Genomic DNA, 26,156 nt, shown 5'->3' on the forward strand with positions numbered 1-26,156 from the left:
TGTCAATCTTCATTATGGATCCAACAATTATCCTTACTCGCTGTTGCAGAATAGCGAGGAATAATACGTATCCACGCCTGTATGAATGTTGGTGAAAGTGGTTAATAGGCATCGATAGTTTAAAGAGTAACTGCACTTTTTAAAACTTTTGACATGTTGGAGCTACTTTTCAAAAGTTTGTTTTGATCAGTTGGGTTCCTGGTGCCAAGACCCCCGCTGATTGCTGAAATGCAGGGACTGCGAAGCTGTTCCCCTTTGGCTGTCACTGCCTGTCTGCTCCTCTCCGGCAGTCTAAGGCCTCCCTCCCTCACACAGGTGTTTGCAGAAACGCAGTGTTGTTCAATGCTGCATTTACTGCAGATTCCGTCTGGTTTCAGCAGCACTGGCATGCGTTATGCCAGCAGCCTAGGCTGCTGCTGATAGAAAAAAATCAATACTCACCTAGTTGGTAAAGTCTGTTCCCGGCGCCGCTCTCGGGACCTTGTGAAGCCAGGAGATTTCTCTGATTGGCTGAGCACTGTTGAGTGACAGCCTGCTGAGCTAATCAGAACCAGCACTGGATGCGTCCAATTACAGCCATTCAATGAATAAATGGCTGTGATTGGATGCATCCAGCGCTGGCTGTGATTGGCGGAGTGGGCTGTTGCTCAGCCAGTCAGAGCAATCTCTCGTTGGAGACGGAGTCTTTGAATCCCCGTCACCAGAGAAAAAGTTCCCCTGCCGGCTGACAAGTCCCGAGAGCGCCCCCGGGGACAGTGACATCACTTGTAGGGTGAGTATTGATTTTTTTTTTTGTTAAATCTTTTTATATTTTTGACTCTGGCATGTAGCGCTTTCAAAAGCGCAGTACCAAGTTGTGCCGTGTTTTTGGCATCGCTGAAACTGCTGCCCATTCATTTCAATGGGCGACACAGGGCTAAAAACAGACGAAAATAGAACATGCAACGCTGTCAAAGTGCAGCGTTAAAGATGCTGCGTTTTCAGCCTTGTGTGAGCAGCCCCATGAAATGAAAGATGCTGAAAAAGCAGCACTGAACGCTGTACAAAAACGCCTGTGTGAGGGAGGCCTAAGATGTCTATGTGCTACTCTTTAGCTCTTGAGAGGAATCGACGGGCAGCAAATACAGCTAACTGGGCACCATGCTCAGGTGAGCGCTGCAGTCCTTTCATTTCATCAGTCAGCGTGAATCTCGGGTCGCCGGAACCCCTCTGATCAAAACTTTTGAAGAGTCGCTCTGGTGTCAGAAGTTTTAAGAGAGCGCAGTAACTCTTCAGTAGTGGAACGATGCAGTCTAAATTGTGTGGCTGAATTAAGCAGGTGAGTGTGAAATGTAAATGATGGAAGGGCTTTATTAGGCTGCGTCGCCACATGGCGCTTCTAGCATGTTCCTATGGGGTTTCTACAGCATCTATATGCATGTTAATTGAACATCAAAAACACTGTAAACTGCTTGCATTTTGCTGTGAAAGACTGTTTTGCAATGCAGTTTTCATCGTGAGCGGTTTGAACAGAAAAAGCGCATTCAAACAATGCTTCACCTGTGGTGTCCGTTTGGCTGAAAATAACAGCATTTTATGTTAAAACTGAGTTTTCAGACTATTTTTGATATGCAGTTAGCATGCATATCAACACTGTAGAAACACTATAAGAGTGCTAGAAACCCCATGTTGGGATGCAGTTTTAGGTCGCCTTCACATGGCAGTATATTTGGTCAGTATTTGTAAGCCAAAACCAGGAATGGAAAGATTTGCACCCCTCCGGTGTTTTGTGCCCAACCCCAGTTTTTGCTTACAAAATACTGCTGCACAATACTGACCCAATTACTGTTGTGTAAGAGCCGTTACTTGGAAGGTGGTTAGATTGGGCTGTGTTTGTGTCAGATTTGTGTGATGCGTGTTTTTCAAAGAATCCAATGAAACTGATATTTTGGCCGCAGATGTGCCAGTGTATCCGCAGATGGATTAGCCCCATTGTAGCGGGAACTAATCCGCAGCTATTTTGTGTGGAATCTGCAGCAGTAGTGGAATTGTGTATTTTACAATCTGCAGCGCATTCATTATTCTGCATGGATTTTTCTGCTGGATGTTGGTTGATTTTTATTTTTTTTGGTCAGGGTTTAGGCCTCATGCCCACTTGCACGCAGCTCAATCCAGCCGTGCCCGCAGGCATGGACAGAAAAATACATCATCTTACCTGTCCAGATCCAGCGTGGGTCTCCTCCGTGCCGGACGGACCTTCTTTTTCCAGCACAGTGGATGCGTTCAGACACGCCAGAAGACGTGTCGGACGCATTCACAGTGAATATATATATATATTTGTTTTTCAATCTCCTGCTTTCCCATGGCACATCCACAGTGACAGCTGTGGCTGTGCCACGGATTGGATGGCTTCTGTTGACTTCAATGGAAGCCATCCCTGCAGGATCCGCTGAAAATGGAGCATGCTGCGATCTGCACGCCAGGGGGAAAAAAAAAATCACACCCGCATGCTTTACATTTTTTTGCCGATGCTAATGCATCCAAATCGGCGGCTTGATTTGCGGATTTCCTGCGCAGGTACCACAAATCAAATCCGCCGGTGGACATTGGGCCTTAGACATGGATCCATACCTGAATTCTTAACGTGGGAAGATGGCCTAATGTGCTGAATGTTTACTGCTTATACAAGTTGGTGGGTTGCAATGACTAGCATATTACTGAAGACCCACTCTAAAGCTCCTTCACAGCAGTGTTCAGCCTGAATACTGAAATTTTTGTGTTTTTGTTAAAAAAAATAAATAAAAATTAAAACCTTTAATTCCTTTTAATGTAATCTCTCTGCTCCAAAACAGATGGTAGACCTAGATGCAGGCTGAACACTGGTGTGAATGAGCCCTCATTCTGTATTCATCACCTTATATACATTGCAGTTGTATTGTGTAGATTCTAAAGCAGAAGAAAAAGCAGTATATAGGTTCCAAGAGTGAGGGCTCCTTCACACTGGCGAGGGTGATATCGGGCTGTAAATCACCACCCGATATCGCACTTGCCATCATGTGAAAGCATTGTGAATGCAATGCATTTTCATGTGAAAACTGCTTCGTATCACTGGGAGGATGAAGGGAGTTCCTGTCACTGCAGGAGCAGGAAAGGAGAATCCCTAGGCTGAAAGGCTCCATCTCAGAACCGCAGTGAATGGACCCCATTGACTATAATGGGGTCCGTCTGGTGTCCACTGAGCAGGAAAGGTGCTGCATGCACAGTTTTATTTTCTTTCTTCTGGTATTTTGAGTCGGATCTGCGGCAAAACATTCAGCCAGAAGTTCCAATGCAGATGTAAACCAGCCTTAGGCCTAATGTTCACTTGCATGCATGGATTTTACTGCAGAATCCATTCGTGCCTGCAGCTATGGACCTAAAAAGACAGTTTCTTACCTCACCAGATCCAGCACGGGTCTCCTCCGTGCCGGCCAGATCTTCTTTCTTCAGCACGGCGAATGTGTCTGTGCACGCTGACTGACACGCATGCGCAGTTCCTTTTTTTTTTAAAGTCTTTTTTTCTTTTTTCGAATTTCCTGCTTTCCCACGGATTCACGGCAAGCTCGCAGTGGATCCGGCTGTGGCTGTGCCGTGTACCGGAAGGCTTCCATTGACTTCGATAGAAGCTGTCCCTGTGGGATCTCCAGGAAAATGGAGCATGCTGCGATGTCTTCCCTCGCGTGCGGATCACATCCGTGTGCTTTTAGCTGCTCTGTGGGCGCCCACGTCTTCCTATGCACTGCAGGTGGACATGATTTGGCAGCATGCTGCTGGCTGGACTGTCTTTATCCTCAAATATCAGTCCTGTTTTCTTTTTTTTTCTTCATTGTCTCTTTTGTCTGAAAGAAAACGTTAGCAGACACTTGTGTATGTAGTGCATAGTATGCCAAATATGCCATCCGGATATAGGGTTTTTGCCACTGCTTTAATATAGTAGGCATATTCAGTTTCCCTGCTGGATGCCTGAAGAAAATGATTTGGTTCAAGGTGTAACCTCAGTTGAAAGTGAATTACCAATAGTGGGATTATATAGCAGAGTTTATCTACAGATTATATACGATAACTGCTTTAGCATGCATTCACACGAGTGCAACACTGGCCTTTAAACCCCCCCCCCCCTCCCTTTTTTTTTTCTTTTTCTTTCTTTCGGCTATTTTTTAAATATCTTTTTCACTGACTTTTTCTTAGTTTTTTTTGAGTGTAAGCTTAAAAGATTTTTTTTCTAAACAGTTATTTTTTAAATTGGTTTATTTACGTTAAAAGAAAGTATGGTAACGGGTTTCTCATTTTGTTTCAGACGTTTTGATATATAATATGTATTTTTTACAGGGCACATACGGCTATGGTTTTGGTTGGCGTCAGCTTTGGTTTATTTTCTTTCTTATGTTTATATAGTTGTATTCTATAATTTTAATTTACTGATGTACGTAATTATGTTTATTTTATGCCCCCCATGACGTCCGATAAGACCCCTCTGGAGGACATTCATATGTTTTTTTTTTTGTTTTTTTTTTCACTTTCCAACTTTAGCTGGGGCATCCATAGGAGCCTCAGTTACAGGGAAAAACATCCTCTTTAGTGACATTAGTCACTGGCTGAGCTAATCAGGGTCTTCTGGGACCCTGTAGCTCTACTGTAGCAGGTAATCCCAGCGGTCACGTGACCCCCGGGCTTCAGTAGTGGAAGTTACACTTTCACTTTTCAGTACATAGCCCACATCGAGCGCTGTGTACTCGGGGAAGAAGACAGAAGGGGTTAAAACCCCTCCTGCCTTCTCCTTCGGGTTATCAGCTGTGACTAACAGCTGACAACCAGTCCTGTCTCTGATTGATTGCAGAGCAGCAGGCTTAAATCCCCACTGTAATTTTACATATGGCTGGGCTTCAAGCCCGAGACCAGGCGCCATAAATTTACTGTGCCTGGTCCTACATGGGTTAAACACATCGTATTTATCTACTTGTGATTTTCACATGCGTTAAAAAAATCGGAAGTGCTGCCAATAGCTTCCATGGTAAAAATGAAATCGCACTCGCATGGAAATCGCAGGGTATGTGATTTTAGTTTGTTTTTTTTTTAAAATCCCATAGGGATGGAGGATTCTGTGCGAGGAGTGAACTAAAATAGGACATGCTTCAATTTTCAATTCCACAGCATCGCTCATATTGCTATTGGACTAAACTTGTGTGTGAAAATTGCCCGAGTGAATGCACCCCTCTGAGAGCATCACTCGTCATTCATGGTGTACTGTGGTTAGAATAGTGTTTCCCAAACTCTAGTCCTCAACTCCGACAAGGCTTGATTTGAGGATCTCCTATAGTAAGAACACCTGTGGCAATATCTGACCTGTTGTGGTCGGGAGTATTGAAGTTTTGGAAACACTGGGTTTACAGCATGGTTTTCCCCCTTGTATCACTTACTGGGTTGGTCACTTAAAAATGCGGCCACGTGCAAAAAGCAGAGTAACTCCTCTAGCCGTTTTAGGGTATCTTCACACATCGCTGATTTGTTGTGGATTTTGTTGCAGATTTTGCTGTAGACCTGCAGCAGATTTCATCCCTTCAATTTGAATTCAGTAGTAAATCTCCTGCAAATCCGTACCAAAATCCGCATCCTCAGAGTTTGGGGTTAGGGTATGGTAACATGTATTTTCAGCAGTGGAAAATTTGCACCAAAATCCACATGGAAAACTGTATTAAATACTGCACCATTGGTTTAGGTTTTGGTGCTGATCTGCAATAGAGATCGGGTGAAGTCTAGGGTAAATCTGCAGCATTTTTGCTGTGTGTGAACATATACCCATTGACAGCTTTTCTCATACGCTGCATTTATAGATATAGCCATACAATGCTTAAAGGGGTTGTTTGCCCTCTTTTCCATTGATGACCTATCCTATGGATAGGTCATCAGTAATTGGACGTGGGTCTTTTCAGTTGTCCAGTGGGCAGGATGTTTTCATCAGTGGACAGGGAAGGAAGTCTAGTTGCTGGCTTCATTTGTATTGAAATCTGTTGCAGAGCTGCGCTGCTCCTTTACTTTCTGCTCCTCTCCTGGTCAGGACTGGCTGTGACATCCTGACCAGGAGAGAAGCCGGAAGTAGAGAAGCAGCGCGGCTCTGCTGTTGATTTCAATGGAAGTTAAGTTGGCACCTGCACTTCCTGTGCTTGCCACGGATGGCTCAGGCCAGCTGCACTGACAGTGGGCCGGATGATCTGCTGATGGACAGGGTCCCAAGTGCAGACCCTTGACCAATTACTGTAAACTGCAAATTTTTTTTCAATGTAGTGGCATAAACGGGATTCAGTCAATCCCTTTTTAAAAATTTATTTATTTATTTATTTTTTTTCTTTTTATTCACATTCCCCATGTGCAGAAATAAAACCTCTTCTACTCCCTAGTCTTCCTGCAGTTCTGTCCTCCGCTTCGGGATGTGTAGACGGGCTTCAGTCAGCTTGTGTACAGCAAGTCTCACAGGCAGCTACAGCCAATGACTGACATCAAAGTTTAAAGTTTTTGACAGCCGGCGCCTGCCTGCAACAGCTGCAATCCTAGTTGATTGTGTTGCCTTTCACACTGGCCAGAATATTCAACAGCAGTGTTGTAGAATCTGCCGTCCCTAAATACCGCACCAAAATCCACACTGAGGATTTTGATGTAGAATTGCCGGCAGGATTCTTCTAATTTCAATTCTGCACCAAAATCTGAAAGTTAGCTGTGTGGAATTTGGGGCTGAATATTCTGCGAGAAGGCAGATTATGTATGGTTTTCAGGAAATACTCTGTCCCATCTGAAAGGTCCCTTAAATTCCAGCTGTTGACTCTGACAACGGCCTTTAAATGTTTCAAATGGGCCCCACTGTGATAAGATAATGGCGTAACCCCCAGGGCTACCATGATTTGCCTTTTAAAACATGCCTGTAACATGTCTTTTATAGAAAGCCTGTAATACAGTATGGGGTCATTCCAGGACAAATCACCCAAGGGGTAGCACCCTACCAGCTTTGATTTAAAAAAAAAACAAAACAAAAAAAAAAACTTTACATGTTCGTTACTAAAATGTATTTAAAAATCTCAATTTTCAGACCCATCGTGTCAAGGGGTCAAGAAATACAGGGTGGTCAATTGTCTGAAGGTCACTGAGAACCATTATCTTTAATGATGCATATTCTGGATACTGTTGGGTATAGGAAGATAAGTGTTATTCTCTTCATAATAGATTTATAACCTTTTTTTTAACGCTGTAATTCCAATACAAGTTAAAGGAAATTCGGAACAAAAATTTCAATATTTATTTTTTGGGAACTGAGCTACTCCAGAGTAAAAGTAGAACAATTTGCATATATGCCTTTTACACTGAGGTTTCTTACCACAACATTTCAGGAAAGTATTATTTGTAGTTTTTGATAATAAAAAATCTAGATGACTGACTCTATGGTGACAACTGTTAGTGTTATCACATATGATCAAATACACCTGAATATGCTTCATATCATGAATTGGGTGAGAAATCTGCTTTTGGACATACAATTTGTTCAGCTAAACACTCATTAATTTAACAATTAATGGTATGAATCCCCTTTTAAATTTAGTTAGACCAATGAGCTCACAGAATGCAGATGATTAGTAACGGTTGTCACCTTGTGCAAATTAAAACAGAAATTCCAGTTTTTTTCCACTCAGTACCCCATAATGACAAAGTGACAACAGAATGTAAGAAGTCTTTGTAATGTTTTTTGTTAAATAAACTGACATATTTTGCATTGACATAAGTCTTCACACCCTGTACTCAGCACTTGGTTGAAGCACCTTTGGCAGCGATTACAGCCTCCAGTCGTCTTGGGTATGATGTCACATGTTTTGGATTTTGGATTTTCTGCAGATCCTCTCCAGCTCTGTCAGGTTGGATGGGGGGCCATCTGTGGACAGATATTTTCAGGTCTCTCCAGAGATGTTCGTTTGGGTACAAGTCAGGGTTCTGGCTGGGCCACCCAAGGACATTCACAGAGTTGTCCCTTAGCCACCCTCGTGTTGTCTTGGCTGTATATTTAGGGTCATTATCTTGTTGGAAGGTGAACCTTCTGCCCCATCTGAGGCTCCTTGCGGACCAGATCAGGTTTTTATTAAGAATATCTCTGCACTTTGCTCCATTCAGCTTTCCATCAACCCTGAGCGGTCTGACTGTCCCACAAAGTGAAGCTGCCACCACCATGCTTCACTGTAGGGATGGTATTGGGCAGGTGATGAGCTGTGCCTGGTTTCCTCCAGACATGTTTACAATTGAGACCAAAAAATCTCAATCTTGGTTTCATCATATCAGAGAATTTTGTTTCTCAGTCTTCAGTTCTTTTAGGTCCTTTTTGGTAATCTCCAAGTGGACTTTCATGTGTCTTTTACTGAAAAGTCTTCTTTCTGGCCCCTCTGCCATAAAGCCCACATTGGTGAAGGCTGCAGTGATGGTTGACCTTCTAGAAGTTTCTCCTATCTGCACACATGATCTTTGGAGCTCAGCCAGAGTGACCATTGGTTTCTTCGTCACCACTCTTACCAAGGCCCTCCTCCGGATTGATTACTCTGATGGACGGCCAGCTCTAGGAACAGTCCTCGTTCCAAACCAATTTAAGAATGAGATGTGAGACCTTGTATAGACGGGGGGGTGTGTCATTTAAAATTACGTCCAGTCAGCTGAATTCACCACCGGTGGACTTCAACGTTTAGAAACAAATCAGATGATCAAGAGAAATGGGATGCCCCCAGAGCTAAATTTCATAAGTGTCATACCAAAGGGTCTGAATATTTAGTCAATGCAAAATGTTGGTTTTTCGTTAAAAAAACAAACATACATTTTGGTTTCCCTAACGTCATCATGGGGTACAGAGTGCAGAATGATCATGATTTTTTTTTTTTACATTTGCACAAGGCCACAACATAACAAAGTGAGTGCATGTAACTGTAAATTTCATACATTTCCCATAGCATAATATTTATCACCCACATGCCAGTATCATTAATTATGCATTATTTTGTCAATAAGGGGTTAAATTTTTTTTTTATCCTCAAAACTGAAAATAACACCTTCCTGAAATTTTGCGGTAAGAGGCTTCTGTTTCTGGAGCATATATATACATTTTTTCAACTCTCTGGAGTGGCTCTGTTCCTAAATAAACGTGTTTTTGTTTTTTTTCTTTTGTTTCAATTTTACTTTGACTTGTATTGCAATTACAGAGTTGGAAAAAATGTATAAACGTATAAATCTGCATATTAAGAGAATGACACCTTGCACATTTTCCTAAGCCCAATAGTTTCTGAGATATGAATTTTCAAAAATGATGGTTCCTGGTGAAATTCGGAAAATTGACCATGACCCAGTGGGTGTGAAAATTGAGATTTTCCTATGCATTGAAGTAGGAAACAAATGTGCAGTTTAGTAAAAATGAAGAGATCATCAGGTGTTATCCCTTTAGGTGATTTTGCCTCGGAAGTGTTCAAATTATTGAAAGTACAATGCCCAATGGGGATTAAAAAAATAGACAATTTTTTTTTTAAATAATTAAAAATTTATAAAACCACCCCAGTTGCCTCACCAGAAAATGGGGAAAAAGTTGGTATAGCTGGGTGAGAAAAGGTCCAGTTTATAGAAAAATATCACATTGCTATCAGATAAAAAAGCATTGCCAGAATTACACTTTTTTTTTTTTTTTGGCCACCCCAGCTCCAAATAAAAAAACGGTAGTCATATGAACCCTAAAATGGCACCAAGAAAAACTATTGAAAGAGACACTAATACAGGGCAGGAGAGAAAGCTGAAGGCGGACGCATATTCTGCAAGGAATGTCTGCAGAAATCTGCTTTCCAAATTTGCAGTTACTGTTGCTGATTTCAAGGTCTTCATTCCAGGGATGAGATCTGCAAATTTTCCACACATATGGCTGCTAACATTGACATGCTGTGGATGTAAGTAGTGCAGAGTGTCGATGAGATTTAGAAAACTTCATCCACGTGTCTGCTACTGTACAATTAGCCCTGCATGAATATAATAATTATTTGTAAAGCGCCAACTTATTCCGCAGCGCTTTCAAGCATGGGAGAAATGTAAACAGTACAACAATTACAATGTGTAGGCCGCCTGCACACGAGCGGAAATCCCGCCGCGGGATTTCCCGCGGGATTTCCGCCGCTGAAAGTTTGCATAGGAGTGCATTAAAATACGCACTCCTATGCAGATGGCCGCGCGAAGTCTCGCGCGGCAAACAAACCGCGGCATGTCCTAATTTTCTGCGGGGCACGCACTCACCCGGCCGCCGGCTCCGGTCTGCGCATGCGCCGGCTGCGCGGCAGCCGGCACATGAAAGAGCCGGGGCCGCCAGGCGCGGGTGAGTACGCGCTCGTCCCTGCAGGCGCTCGGGTCGGATCGCGCGGCGAGAATTCTCGCTGCCAGATCCGACCCGCTCGTCTGCAGGCGGCCATACACTTAGTTTGAAACAAATGGGGTGGGGGTGGTACAGGAGGTACAAGGGGGGAGGGGCATGGGGAACACAGGCAGAAGGGGATTTCATGTGGAAATCAGTTGTTAGAAGGCAAACTGGGTCGAGTGGTAAGGGGGTACAGGGATAGAGGTCGTATGTGATAGGCCGGGTGGAAGGTGTGGCGAGCCATAGGGAGGAGCAGGGGACTAGGTTATGGGATTTGGTATGCCTCCCTGAAGAGGTGCATCTGAGGTTTCGTGCATCCGGAATTGTCTGGATGCCTTGGGTAGAGCGTTCCAGAGGATGGGTGCTGCTTTGGTGAAGTCCTGGAGGCGAGCATGTGAGGTTCGTATTAGAGGGGTGCATAGTCTGAGTGTGTTAGCGGATCGGAGTGGGCGGGCTGGGTGGTGTACTGACAGAAAGGATGCGATGTATGGTGGCGTGGCGCTATGCAGAGCTTTGTGGGTTAGGTTGAGGAGTTTAATTCTGCAGTGGATGGGCAGCCAATGCAGCGACTGGCATAGTGCAGTGGCGTCTGAGTAATGGCTGGATAGAAAAATGAGCCTAGCTGCCGCATTCAGGCCTCCCTCACACGGGTGTTTGCAAAAACACTGCGTTTTCAGAAGCATTAGCATGCGTTTTGACAGCGTTTGGCTGAATGAAAACGTAGCCAAGGAAGCTGCAAACCTTTTTTTAGACTTGCTGGCACAGCAACCTGCGTTTAACGCTATAAAACCGCAGTACAACGTTGTGCCGTGTTTTCAGCAGTGCTGAAAGCGCAGCCCATTCATTTCAATGGGAGACACACGGCTGAAAACGGCCAAGAATAGAACATGCAAGGTTTTCAGAACACGGCATTGGAAGCACTGCGTTTACAGCCATGTGGGAGCAGCCCCAGTGAAGTGAATAGGAGCGTTGTACCGCGTTTAGCGCAGCACTAAACGTTGTACAAAAACTCCTGTGTGAGGTAGGCCTTAGTATGGATTGGAATAGAGCGAGCCTGGTGTGGGGGAGGCCGAAGAATAGCGAGTTGCAGTAGTTGCGTCTGGAGTGGATGAGGGCAACTACTAGTGTCTTTAGCGTGTCCGTGGTGAGGTACGGCCGTATTTTTGCGGTATTTTTTGATTATAAGCCTTTAGTCCGAAAAATGTTACGTGACCCATTCATTGATGGGATTGGAATACTTCAAGATAGGACAGCTTAAACATGGAGACAGATTCTGTTTAAACGCTGTCACAAATATATGCACCCACATCATGCTTTTGAGGTATTGCAAAATCCGACCAGCATGTTTAACCCCTTAAGGACATGACCTATTTTGGGCATAAGGATGCAATGATTTTTGGGGAATTTGCATCTCTACTTTTTACATTTTTTTGTTTTTTTTTCTTTTTTCCATTTTTTTCTCTGTCTACATGGCCATATGTAGTCTTTATTGGTGCCATTTTTGGCTACATGGACTATATTGTAAAACATCTATAAAAAAAATTTTTTATTTATGATAGGGAAAGCAAACATCACCTTTTTTTTTTTTTTGTAAGTTAATATGCAGCATAAATTACACAATACCTTTGTTCTGCAGGTCGGTACAATTGCAACAATACAAAAATTGTTTAAAAAGAAAAAAAGGGGGGGAAAAGGCGCTTTTGCAATAAAAAGCCCTTCATTGGAATTTTTTTCCCCCCTCTAAATCGCTGCATTCAAAGTCTAAGGGCTTGTTTTTTGCGTGACTAGCTGTAGTTTTTATGGGTGCCATTTTGGGGTACATACGGCTTTTTTGATCACTTCAATTGCTTTTTTTTTTGGTAGGTAAAATGAAGAGAATAAGCATTTTGCCTGAGTTTTTTTGGGGTATTTTTTACGCTTTTTGCCGTGCAGGATAAAAAGTGTGTTCATTTTGTTGTACAAGTCATTACTGATACAATGATAGCAAATATGTGAGATTTAAATTAAAAACAAACAAATTATACTACTAAAGGAAAAAGCACAAAAGATTTTTTAAAAAAAATTTTTTTACATGTCCCTGTAGGGAACTTGTACCGTAACATCTAAGATCGCTATGATAAAGGATTGCATGACTTCTTTCCTGCAATACCTTTATTGCTTTTAGTCGCGATCATAGGCATTGACAAAGCAGGGCGCCATGGCAACCTGTCGGCCCTCCGCGATTATATTGCAGCGGTCTGATGGCATCACAGATGGAGCGCACTCCCTCTTTAAACCCTTTACATACTACGATCTACGTAATTTGCGGCTTGTAAGGGGTTAGGAGTGAGGATAGCAGCTGGATCTCTATCGGTTACAGCTGTTTACCGCTGCCGGATGGCGCGGGGTCTCTTCTGATTTTGCGCTATCCACAAGGAGTAAGTGTACGTCCTGTTGCGTTAAGTACATGGCGTACACTTAACACCCTGTGGCATTACTGGGTAAAGGGGTTATCAGGGGACATAGTAAAACCTCGATCAGATTGCAGTATTAAAATAGAATACATACCCTGCTGTTCTCCCTCGCCGCTGGCTCTCTGGTCCCTGCTGAACTTCACTACTAGGAAGGGAGTAATGACCACCAAATACTCAGTCGTGTAAGCATCGCAGCTATTCAGCTAAAGGAAGCCACTGATTGGCTGCAGCGGTCACACGGCCCTTTAGTCGAGGGGCGTCATTGCCGGGTCTCTGCACCTGGTAGGGAAGATTGGTGGTGAAAGGGTGAGTGTGTATTTTATTTTAATTATTCCAGCTGATTAAGGTTTTTCAGAATACTATGTCCCCAGACAAACCCTTTAATTCCTGTAGTTGGCGGTTGGTTGACTGCTATTCAATGTTTGACCAGCTTTTAACACAAGTGGGCGTTCAGAAGTCCATGTGTTATGACATAGACACTACTGATTTATTCCCACAGCCATGTGCAAGTTGGTCCTATACAAAACGGGCACAAAAAAAAATGCACACTGACCTCATTCATGTGCTATATGAAGTTTCTGCGCTCCTCATCCATCGAGGGAATAATAGTGATATTTTTCACAGGGGTCAATAGGCTGCCTTTTTTTTTTTACATGAACCAGTAAGTCATCTCAGACAATCATGGGAATTTGTGCTGTCTGTGGTCAAAAAAAGGTCCAAAAATGCAGTCATGTGAATGGGCCCTAACCATAATAAATATGTAATGAAAAGTTCCTTTCCATGCTTCCTGGTAGACACTGCGTGACCTCCACTGCATTCATACTGGCGCTGGGATTGGTGGCAGTCCCAGCAGTTGGACCCCCCCCCCCCCCCCCCACCAGTCATAGTTCCCTATCTTATGCATAGGGGAATAACTTTACAGCTTGGGGAAGTATTATATTGTTTTAAAGAAATCTTAAGAGCTGTTTTAGAAGTGTCAATGTTTGTTTGGTTTTTTTTTTTCTTTTTATCATTTCCAGCACTTTTTTAGCCGTACAATCAGTTGTACACTTTCTCTGTGTGAACATAGGGAAACTCTGAATTATTCTATTGTAAGATGCCACAACATTTTGAATAGGCACAGATGACTGTATTTTTAATACTTTTACTCCATTTATGTTATGTAAATCATAGTTGTTAGAAAAATGTTAATATTAACAAAAGCATTATAATCTAAACAATAACCACTTTTATGTAGCATCTGCAATTCAACTTTTGGATAAATGGAAAATCAGAATTTATGCATCTTGCAGTATGAGATGTGCCCATAGTTGTTTATAATTTGTGCAATATCAAAAGGAGGATGAGAGGTCTTGAATGAAACTCATTAATACAATTTTAAGAAACAAAGTAAATAACTTAGTGAACTCCAGTATGTCTGAGAGATGATGAAATATTCCTTACATCTGAAATACAAGTACATGCTAACTCTGCAATGCTGGTAAGAAATGAGGAGCCTCAAAGATGGTCATCTCAAAGTGGTTAAAAGGCAGAAACTACTGTTCTGTGCTATACATATCTTATTCCAAGATGAGATCTATAGGTGTGTGTGTGTGTGTGTGTGTGTGTGTGTAATAAATAAATATATTCGAGTATAAGCCTAGTTTTTTTAGCACATTTTTTATGCTGAAAAAGCCCCCCATAGCTTATACTTGAGTGAGATAAATAAAAAAAAAAAACAACTCAATACTCGCCTCCCAGCTGACGTCTGTCTCCAACGTGATTGTTTCCCCGACGAAGCAGCAAGCTGCTTGAGAACTCTCCCCACTGTCCTCTTCCTGTTTGGCTTTGAATTCCCCCGCCGTCAGCGCTGTGTAGGTAAGCACTGTGATTGGCTCGAGCACCAGCCAATCCCACCCGCTGCTCGATCATTCACAGCCATTCAGTGGATGACATCACTGAATGGCTGTGATTGGTTTATCGAGTGCCGGCTGTGACAGCGGGGGAATTCAAAGCCGAGCAGGGGGATGACAGTGGGGAGAATTCTCAAGCAGCTTGCCCCTTCACTGGGGAGACCATCGTGCCGGGGACACAGACGCCGGCTGGGGGGGTGAGTATTGCATTTTTTCTTAAGCTAGCATGTACTCGAATATAGCTAGGCTTATACTCAAGTCAATAAGTTATTAAGTTTTACCAGTTGTTTGTGGTAACTTATTGACTCTGCTTATACTCGGGTCGGCTAACACTCGAGTATATACTGTGTATGTGTATATATGTGTGTGTGTATGTATGTATGTATGTGTATGTGTATATATATGTGTATATATATATATATATATATATATATATATATATATATATATATATATATATATATATATATATATATATATATATATATATATATATATATATATATATATATATATATATATATATATATATATATATATATATGTATGTGTGTGTGTGTGTGTATATCTATCTCCTAACTTCTTTTTACTTCCACGTGATTGCTGTTATCCATTGAATAGCGGTGACCAAAGAACATGTACCGCGGCACCCCGTAAAATCTCCAGGCTCTCTGCTATGTTTGGTAGCCAGGAGCAGGGAGATTATAAATTACCAATCTGTGGCTTTTGCACATGCGTCCGCGGCTTTGGCGTACTGCACAGCAGCCGGGGTAAGGTCTGTGGATGAATCCGGGGGCCTTAAAGGGGTTGTCCCGAGGCAAACATCAAAATTTTACATTAGCCCATTCCCCCTGTCACCCCCCCCTGGCATAAAATAGCAATTTAAAGCGGTTTTTAAACCGCTTGCTACTGACCGATCTGACGAAATATGAAGTTATAAAAATCTTCTCCCTAAGATGGCCGCCGATCCTTTCCCAGGGATGCACCGCGGTTTTCTCCCATGGTGCACCGCGGGTCTTCTCCCATGGTGCACCATGGGCTCTGTGCAGTCCATTGCCGATTCCAGCCTCCTGATTGGCTGGAATCGGCACACCTGACGGGGCGGAGCTACGATGACAACGCGGTGTGACCAGCTCTCCGGCACGAGCGGCCCCATTCACCAGGCAGAAGCACGGGACTGCGCAAGCGCGTCTAAAAACGCCAGAAGACATCAGAATTAGACGGAGCCATGGAGACGGGGACGCCAGCGCAGGGAAGGTAAGTGAATAACTTCTGTATGGCTCATATTTAATGCACGATGTATATTACAAAGTGCATTAATATGGCCATACAGAAGTGTATGGTTCAAAAAATATTTTATTCACTGCCACATTAATATCGAAGCATACAGAATGGAAATACAATTATAATAAAGTAGCAATACAATACCCGTTCTGTTTTGCTATTCAGCTAACCACATTTTAGGCAGCAGTTATAATGTAGCTCCTCAGTACAACTTCCTCCGAAGGACATACAGAAGTGTATAACCCCACTTGCTGCTGCGAGATAACCCCTTTAAGTATGTAATTTCATCCTCCCTCATGGATCTAAAGCTTTAACGTTTTAAACTTTTTTTTTTTTTTCTTTTTCTAACTTGATCACAGTAATCATGTGACCGGTAACAGCATACAGCAGTCCCCGATAACATCTCTCTGCTCCCAGCTATCAAGAAGTCGCGTATATCCTAAAATAGTATAAATGAAAGGTGCAACTTTTTCCACAAAAAAACGAAACCTGACATGGCTCAGAAGCTAACAAAACAAAAAAAAACAAAACTGTGAGGGTGTGTGGTGGTACAAATTCAATTTCTATAAAAATATTTTACGTTAAAAAGTAGGGAACGATTTAAAAACGACATAAATTTGGTATTATTTTTTGCTAATTGACCCGCAGAACGGAGGGGAAAGATCATTTTTTCTGCACAGTGTTTGCCGTAAAAAATAAAAATAGATATTCTGAAATTACTATTCTTTTTTTTTTTTGCTATTCCTACCTCCTAAAAAGGGAAAACAAAAGTGAACAAAAAGTCATGTGTAGCCCAAAATATTACCAACACAAACTACTGGTTGTCCCACAAAAAATAAGGCCTTATATAGCTCTTGATGAAAAAATAAAAATGTTCTGGGTCTTGTAATTTGACGACAGAGAAACCTATTTTTTTAAAGCATTTCTAGTGTGCAAAAGTAGCAACATAAAACTATTCTTAATAACTTTGTATCACTATTTTCGTGCTGATACAGAAATTTTGTTATTTTGCTTTTAGCCTTCACTGGGCTGTTAGGAAATTTCACCATTTTTAAAATTCTCTTCCCCCCCCCCCCCCCCTTAACATCTATCCTCTCACACTGTGTCCCCAACCCTCACCTTCAGAAAAAATAAAGTAAAATTACAACACAGTATATGTATCCCAAGGTGGTAGCATAAAAAAAAAAACTTATGCAAAATACAAGCACTCATATGACTATGTACACATAGTTTATACAGCATAAATGATGGAGGGTCCGCTTATCACTCATCATTCAGTGTAAATAGCGGCCGCTCAGTACTGAATGTCCGCTATGTAAAAGCAATGCAGAGGGGCGGGGAAGCAAGAGGAGAGAAATCTCCTGCAGCCTCCCTGCTGTGAGCCAGCGATACTAGCTCCCATGCAGCTGCACCAGAGCGAGTGTGTGCGGGAGCAAGTATTGGGCATCGTTTGTGCGACACTCGTCCTGTCTAAAAGGGCCTTAAGGGGTTAAGACAATGACTCCAAACTACTGTGAAGATCAAGATGCATTTAACAAAGAAGCAATCTGCTGGTGTTCTTAGGACAATAGATTAGCTACACAGAATGCAGACTTCAGCAAAATCACATTTTTGGGATTGGGAGTTAGCCACGCTGTGTTTTTTGTTGTTGTTGTTTTTTAGCTTCGTCCGCTTCACGGACAGAGTTCTGAAGGGTGTCCTGGCCTAACCACAGGTCTCCAGACCAACTCGAAGCATTGTATGTGCGTGTGATGCTCCAAGCTTGGTTCTGGAGACCCGCAGTCAGATCGGGACACCCTTCAGAACTCTATATGTGAAACAGAGCTAAAGACAGTGTTTATTACCTAGATTAATGAGAAGCAGCAAATGCCTAGAATGTAAGCGGGACTTTAAAAACTACTTACAATAACTGTTTGTTCCAAATGCACATTAGTCAAAATCATTAAATACGTAAAAAAGACATTCATCGGCAGTAACTGGAAGTGCTGCTTTTAGACACCTCCTACAATACATATGCTTATTGATTGAACTTGTATCCCAAAGCAGCAGCATATGTAGAATAATCGTACTGCTGGAAAGGTCCAGTTTTTAAATAAAAGTTTCAAAGTACGAAGGAAATATTGTTGCAGACTTTGAAAAACTAAAGACACACTGTCAATAATGGGGAATGTACGTTGGTAATTCATTGGCTCGTGTAAGAGGGGCAAGAAAGAAACTTGTTGACCAGCATAAGAATGGTTTTGAGTCAATAGCTGTGGAGGTGGCTAGCATGTTTTTGCTCTGTAGAATTAGTGTCCATACTCTTTAGATTAAGGGTTGACATAACCAACACACCTTGACACTGGCCGATCGCCTATTGGGTATGATGGAGGTCACTGGAGATGAGGATCAGGCAGTTGGATCTCACCTGCCTGATCCTCTAGTCCTTGTGAGGTAAGCCGTTACTATTGGTGTTTGGCATCAACTTTCTCTCTTCTATATGCAGAACAGATGCACGCTCATTCAAGTGTATGTGGAGGATGGGCAAGATGGCTGTCGCATGAATGAGCATTCATTTGACAAATATCTAAAATGCATGTGCAGCTCTAGATGCTGCTTATGGATGTTAAGAATTGTAGTCAAATGTGGATCATGGAGGTACATAAAACTCAAATATTAGGCTCTTAACATTAAATTAGACTTTTGTGTTTCCCAATCCGTACATCTAATACAAGGGCCTGATGTATACCACTGTGTAGACTTGTCGACTATTGTATAAACTCCTATTGTTTTTACTGGATGCTTATGCTTTGAAAGCAGTTTTTGTCTACACTATTCTAGTTGTCATTAGTAGCTAATGCATGCCTCCTTAGCACATATCAAAAGGACACTCTTGTAGCATACCTAAGGTCGGTGGGCCTCTGTATTCCTGGAGGTTGCAAGTTGTGGCCAAAAGTTTTGAGACTGACACAAATTTTGGTTTTGAAACAATTTGCTGCTTCAGTGTTTTTAGATCTTTTAGTGTGGTTTCACATTTGTGTCGGGCAGGCTGGATATCCACTTCTCCACTGCAGGTTCCCGCATGCGGAATCAGATCAGCCCGTGGACATGAGGCCTAAATCGGTGATACAGCCTGTTCATTTTCCTCAGGGTTGTTGATGGAGTAGTGTGAGTTCCTGACACAGTCCTGAGCTCACTGCCATTGAACACAAATTGGACGCAAGTCCTGTTCCGGCTGGATTGGCAGAAATTCAGACTCTCAAATCCCATTAGGCTGCAGCAAATACTGCCCATAGCATGCTATGGGAAATTGATTCTTCCTCCACACCTACAGAAACCAATTACAGTTTCCGCAAGCGGAGGAAAAATCGCAGCCTGCTCCAATTTTCCACAGATTCCAAGCAGACCGCTTCTATTGAAGTCAGTGGAAGCAGTCTGATCCACGGCCCTTTTGCAATCGCATTGTGGAAAAGTTGCAGATTGTGCGGGAAAATCGGGAGCTGGGGGGGAGAATATAATTCTGTACTGCGCTTGTCTGACAGCTCGTCATGCGGACCATCCACAGAACAGATGAAAACAGAAGACAGAATGTACGCGCGGACGCCGTATGCGGAATTTGGGCCTGCCGTGTGCAGCCGGCAATACTGAAGTCTATGGAAGCCGTGCGTATCTGCGGCACCCCCGCAGCTGAATTTCTGCTCTCCGGCGCCTAAGGCCTCATGTCCACTGGATAAATCTCTTTAGGAAATCCGTGCGGGAGTCCCACACGTGTGATCCGCGCCCCATAGGAATGCATTGGACACCCGCAGGATCACACGTGCGGGAAAACACTCACAGCATGCTCTATTTTAGTGCGGGTCTCCCGCAGGCTTCCATAGAAGGCTATGGAAGCTGTCCGTATCCGTGGTACAGCCGCAGCTGAATTTCTGCTTTCTGGCGCGAGAAAGGAGGAGTTAAAAGAAGGAAAAAAAAAAGTGCATGGCGCATGTGCGCGGCACACTGCCGGCGTGCTGAGCACATCCGCTGGGCAGAAGCAAACGATCCGGTCGCGACGGACGGGAACCCGCAGCGTCCGGACAGGTGAGTTATTTCAATTTTCAGGCCTCATGTCCGCGGGAAAGGAGGGACCCGCTGCGGGATTCTGCATGGAGAATCCGCGCGGGCCCAAATTTCCTAGTGGACATGAGGCCTAACCGTTCCAGCTGTGTGCCGCGGACCATTGTGTGTCCCCCGCAGCCTCACTGACTGGTGTCTGGAGCGTGGGGCTTAAGAGAGCCATGATCATAGATCATATTAAGATCATAGCCATGATCATCTGCTCTAGAGAACCCGTTCAGCCGAGTGCCAGTGCAGCTCTGCTGCATTATGGGGGTCATGTATATTTATTTTCTTATACAATGTCTGATGTATGCCAGAGACAACCACAAGGAGCCCTGACATGTACATCGAGCTGCATCGATGATACATGTGAACAGAGCTGTACATGGATTTCCAGGACATGATGACTGGATGTTCAACACATCCTGCCTTTTTGTAAAAATGTTGCCTTGTCACATATAGCCAGAATATGCCATCAATGCTGGATTGACACAGTTCTGACCTGACAAGTTATTTTTCCTTTTCTCCGCTGATGGTTAAAATGATGAAGTGCCGCTCAAAAAAAAAAAAAAAATGCTGTGGGTTGTTGATTCTTGCTGCTTTTTCACGAAGGACGATGATCTATCTTTTCAAGGAGCTGAATTTAAATGTCTTTTCCAGGGCAGGTGGCAATTTTTAGGGTATATTTACACTCTTCAAATTTGTCTTGTTGCTTTGCCTATCTGAATAGGGCTTGTAACAATCCTCATGTATTCTCTATTCAGATGTATGAAGCAGATCTTCATTCACAGACACTTGCACAACAAATCCACAGTGTAAATATACCCCGTCACAGCTTGTTTGGTTTCAGAAACTCCAGTTCAGATACCCAGTCAGGGAATTTGGTGGCAGTTCGAGGATTCCCTTATTACAGTGTACTTATATGTAGCAGATTTGTTGAGTAAAACGGTTTCAGTAGCAGAAATGTTTTCATCTGAATAGGATAGTTTTGGTGAGAAGTACATGGATTTCTGCAAGCTCTGCTCTCATCGGTCCGTTACAGAAATCGGTAGTGTGATTTTATCCCCTCAGACTGGCTACAAAAAACTCCTCCCCCTGTGGATGAACCCAATATCACTCCTTCACTTTGCGTAAAGCCTGTTGATGTACTTTACAGCATAGTTTTAAGAACGGTGTTGTATCTAGGCATATATGACAGTGGCTGTATTGGAGGGTATCACTTGGTTGTCACAATCTCTCAAATGTTTAAAAACAAAGCATATCTGCTCTTTCCAAAGAAGTCTATTGGAATTCTTGAAATAACCCAGTATATTATATATTTTTTTGCTGTTCTACTTCTCTTAAACAAAATATCTTCTGACCGCCATAACTTTTTTTTTTTTTCTGTTGACATAGTTGTACGCTGCGTTTCTTTTACATGACATCCTGTGGTTTCTATGGATTCTATTTTGGAGCATATACCAATTTTTGATCACTTTTTATTACATTTTTTCTTGGAGATAGGGTGACCAAGAAAGCACTTTGATAGATCAGACTTTTTGTTTTTTTGTTTTTTTTTATTTCTAAAAATGGGAAAAGTGTGTTTTTTTTTTTGTTTTCTTTAACTTTATTTTTTTCTAATAATAAGGTTTTTTTTTTTAAATTTGTTCTTTTGCTTTTTTTTATATCTCCCATAAGACCATCGTAACATTTTAGACAGTCTGAATTAGCATGCATGTTTATAGGGGAATCGGGAGAGAGAACAGTCGGCTATCTTACACATAACCAGCATTACACTCTTATTCTTCTGCCATGTCTGCTACATAAAACTCCGGTTGCATAGGAAGTATATACGTAACCTAATTTTTTTTTTTTTTTTAGTGCTGAGCTGTTGGTTTTGTGTATGGAAGTTAATCTCCCAACACTTTATTTCTTTATTTTAGGCTGTTCGTTGCTATGAAGCTCTAATCCTAAAATCTGAGGGAAAAGTAGAGTCCGATTTCTTCTGTCAGTTAGGCCATTTCAACCTATTGTTGGAAGACTATCCAAAAGGTAAGAGAATAATGTATTTTTTTTGTTTGTGAATTGAACCCATTTGTGAAGGCACCCACCAAAGAGTACAGCTATTAGTCTCCAGTATGTTTTATGAATCATTACATCACCAATATTGTTAACAGACTGAAAACGTGCTTTCTGAAAGATGCTATTGCCATCTTAGTAGCAAGGCTTGTAGATAAGTTTGAGTATTTCCCAAATGTATACCCAAAATTTAGTGTGTCGCTATCTTCCTACAAGCCTTGTGCCTTAAGGGCTCCTTTCCACTTGCGAGGTAATCGCACGTTTTCAATGTGATTCGAGAGTACGAGTTCTCACAGGAAAGTCCCGCACATGTTGTTCTATGACAACCTTTTCACTAGCGATGTGTAAGGGCAAGCTGTGATGCGAGGATTAAAAATCGCAGCAGGAGGATTGTTTCAGCATTTTGCATTTTTCTGTCGCCCATACAGTGTAATGGCAAAACAGATTCTCGCAACGCAAAAGCTTGCGATTTTGCAGCGTTGCAATGCGATTTCAACATTGCGATTTTCTCGCAGCAATATCGCTATCGCCAGTGGAAAGAAAGAACTGTAAGAAAAAAAACGGATTGTTTATAGCACATGTACACTGACTCTAAGATGCTTAGTCTCAATTTTCAAAGATAAATGAAATATTAAGTAAAATCTGCAATTTAATTACAGGATCAATTTTTCCTTCCCGTAATTCACTTTACTGGAAGTTAAACAAACATGCCATACATACTATACATGCCCATACTGGGAGCAAATAAGAATCCCACCTTAAGGTGGTCACTATGAGCTTTAATTATGCAAATATACCTCTTTACAGCGATGCAGGTTTACCCCTGCACAGGTGTCCGGAAGAGCCAGGGCTCGATTTAACTACTGAGAAGCCTCTGATCTTAGCTGTTTTAGCTCTTACATGCCATGATCCATAGCGGTTGTGCATTGAAAGTGAATGACAATGGCTGGCAGGCAGAGTCCCGACCCAATAACACCCCACAATGTGATGTGAGACGAACCAGAGTATCCGCATACTTACAGCTTGTTTCATGGTTATTGCCTCACATCACTGTCATATTGACTTACAGGTTGGCTACCTTTCCAATAGGTGGCACTGTGGAAGATTATTCCATCACTTACTGGCGTGGATTTTTCCCAAGATGCATTGCATGGCCTATATAAGACCCCCTACACCCCAGTAGTGCCTTTTCCTGTGGTCTCTCCATAAGGAGAAACCTCATTACCCAACCCGCTAAACTCGTTTTGATGACCCTTTACCTAGCCAAACCAGAATCCTGCACACTGAGGAGCAAAAACCCCCAAACTGCTGTAAGGTACTTGAATATTCTGGTGTGACTCCCAGCAAGGCCTGTTAGGTTGGATGTTGATTCATAGGGTGGCTACCATTACAGTATGTGGCTTTGTGGCTGATTTTATTCCATCATTTATTTGCATTTCTGCAATGGCAAACTGGTACCTTTTACACAGGACGATAATTGCCCGAATTATTGCTGGAAACGGTGAATTCAGGCAACAGTCGTCCCATGTACAAGCGGCCGCCAACAGGGTACTGAGCAACAAATCGCGCATTTTCCGGGGTTGCTTGATTTTTAGTGCCTCTAAAAACCAGGTGACTGTTGGGCCATGTAAGCAGGAATTGAGCAACTCACTGTTTTACTCAGCATGGTGGTGATGACCATAGCGATCTCCAGCCCACTGCACCTCCATTCACAGAATGACTTTCCTGTAAAAGCACAGGAGCAATAGTCGCTGGGCTGACTGTTGAGCGCTAATGTGCCTGACGGTCCTGTGTAAAGGACCGTCTGGCACAATGGCTACTCTGCTATAGCCTTGTTTCATAAGCATAAAAACTATCCCACCTTTATACTAAATTAATAGTTAGCCATATCCTGCTGGCAGCCCTTTAAAGCATTGCAAATGTATGGAAACTGCGAACCCCTTGTTCTGTTAGGGGTACTATCAGACTTGTAGATATCGCACATCTTGTCATAACTAAATGTGGAACCCTTTTAGAAATTACTATCCCCTTGCCCAAATGTAATGGGTGCATCAAAGATTTTCTTACTGTGGGCCCTCACACACAACCTCATGCCTCTACTAGGCTGCTCCTAGTTGGCATAAGTGCTTTCATTTTTCACAATTGATCTTAAAATGGGGTTAACTTAGAAGCTTGCAGTTTACCCTTAAATGTTCATTTCCCCTCACTACCCCTTATTTGTCAGTTATTTGCTTGATGAATAACCTTTAAAAAAAAATTAAATATTCAGGATATTTTTTACTAATAAAAAAAGAGCTATACAACAAAAAGTGCTCCAGTGTTTCAGCAATCCTTATTGGACTCAATTTCAACTGACTTTCTTCAAAATTTGGTTATTTGTATGGACAACTTTATTTGGTTAAAGGGGTGGTCTCGCGAAACAAAGTGAGGTTATACACTTCCGTATGGCCATATTAATGCACTTTGTAATATACATCGTGCATTAATTATGAGCCATACAGAAGTTATTCCACTTACCTGCTCCGTTGCTAGCGTCCTCGTCTCCATGGTTCCGTCTAAATTCGCCGGCAGCTTGCTTTTTTAGACGCGCTTGCGCAGTCCGGTCTTCTCCTTCCAGCACGAGCCGCTTCAGTGTGCTCCCCGCTACAGCTCTTCTGCGCATGCGCAGACGAGCTGTCACTGCTCGGGAGCGCGCTGGAGCGGCCATTCTGTACCTTCCTCTGTTAGAGGAAGGTGCAGAGCTGCCGAGCTGTCCGGAGAAGCCGCCCAGCTGTCCCGCCGTCCAGCTGTCCTGGTAAGTGATGGGCCGGGGGGGCTGCTGCTGCGATGGGGGGGGCTGCCGCTAGGCCGTGGGGGCTGCCGCTGTGATGGGGGGGGGGCTGCCGCTAGGCCGGGGGGGCTGCCGCTGCGATGGGGGGGGCTGCCGCTAGGCCGGGGGGGCTGCCGCTGCGATGGGGGGGGGCTGCCGCTGCGATGGGGGGGGGCTGCCGCTAGGCCGGGGGGGGGCTGCCGCTGCGATGGGGGGGGGCTGCCGCTGCGATGGGGGGGGGCTGCCGCTGCGATGGGGGGGGGGGCTGCCGCTGCGATGGGGGGGGCTGCCGCTAGGCCGGGGGGGCTGCCGCTAGGCCGGGGGGGCTGTCGCTAGGCCGGGGGGCTGCCGCTGCGATGGGGGAACTGGCGCTGGGCCGGGGGGGGGGGGCTGTCGCTGGGCCGGGGGGGGGCTGTCGCTGGGCCGGGGGGGGGCTGTGATGGGGGGGGGGGACTGCGCCGGTTACCTTGTGCCTGGCGGTGGGTGACAGGTCGGCGGTGTTCACTCCAGGGGTCCGGTCGACGGCTGCGGGGCGTCTGGTTGCCATGGAGACACAGCTGGTAGCGTCTCGGGAGCGCGCACGTCGGGCTACAGCAAGCGATGCGAAAAGAGCTGGCGGCCATCTTGGGAAAAAGTTTTATAAGTTGCTGAAACGCTGGAACGGTAAGTAGAAACCAGCTAGGAAAGTAATTTACAGGGGTAATTAGTAATGTATGTTTAATTAGGGGGACTGGGCAAAAAAAAAATTCACTGCTTCCTCGAGACATCTCCTTTAAGTTTAATTTCTTGCGATTTACTACATTGCCTTGCAAGGCTATCTTGTGGCCCCTGTATCTTGTGTTTTTTTTTTTAATTTTTTTTGTTTGTTTGTTTTTTCTGTTTGCTAATTTTTTTCTTCACACTTTCACTTGAATTAAAAAAAATAAAAAATAAACATGAGGAAGAAACATTTGTTCCCATGCCTCTATTCCATCCTTCGGCAGTTCAGGTGTGACATTAAACTTTATGCTTTGCCATGTATAAAGAACCAGAATGACATTTTTATAGCATTTGTAGTATGATTTATGTGCTTGGTTTGGAGAGTACTGGATACAAGAATATAATTTTTGGTGTTGGCAAATGTTGCAGTGCCATGAATAGCTTGCTTGTGGTTATGTGCA

At 43.3% G+C, this 26,156-nt stretch overlaps 1 protein-coding gene across 6 annotated transcripts in view; it reads left to right on the forward strand.

Annotated features, from left to right (window-relative positions):
* The window catches only part of KDM6A (lysine demethylase 6A), a 127,791-nt gene that overhangs the window by 6,284 nt on the left and 95,351 nt on the right, over positions 1 to 26,156 (forward strand). For all 6 annotated transcript variants that reach the window (XM_066599985.1, XM_066599986.1, XM_066599990.1 and 3 more), the window contains exon 3: positions 22,052 to 22,160. In XM_066599985.1, the coding sequence (XP_066456082.1) occupies positions 22,052 to 22,160 (109 nt within the window). The remainder of the gene's footprint in view (positions 1 to 22,051; positions 22,161 to 26,156) is intronic.

This window comes from Eleutherodactylus coqui, chromosome 4, assembly GCF_035609145.1.
Source record: "Eleutherodactylus coqui strain aEleCoq1 chromosome 4, aEleCoq1.hap1, whole genome shotgun sequence".
NCBI classification, from domain to species: domain Eukaryota; kingdom Metazoa; phylum Chordata; class Amphibia; order Anura; family Eleutherodactylidae; genus Eleutherodactylus; species Eleutherodactylus coqui.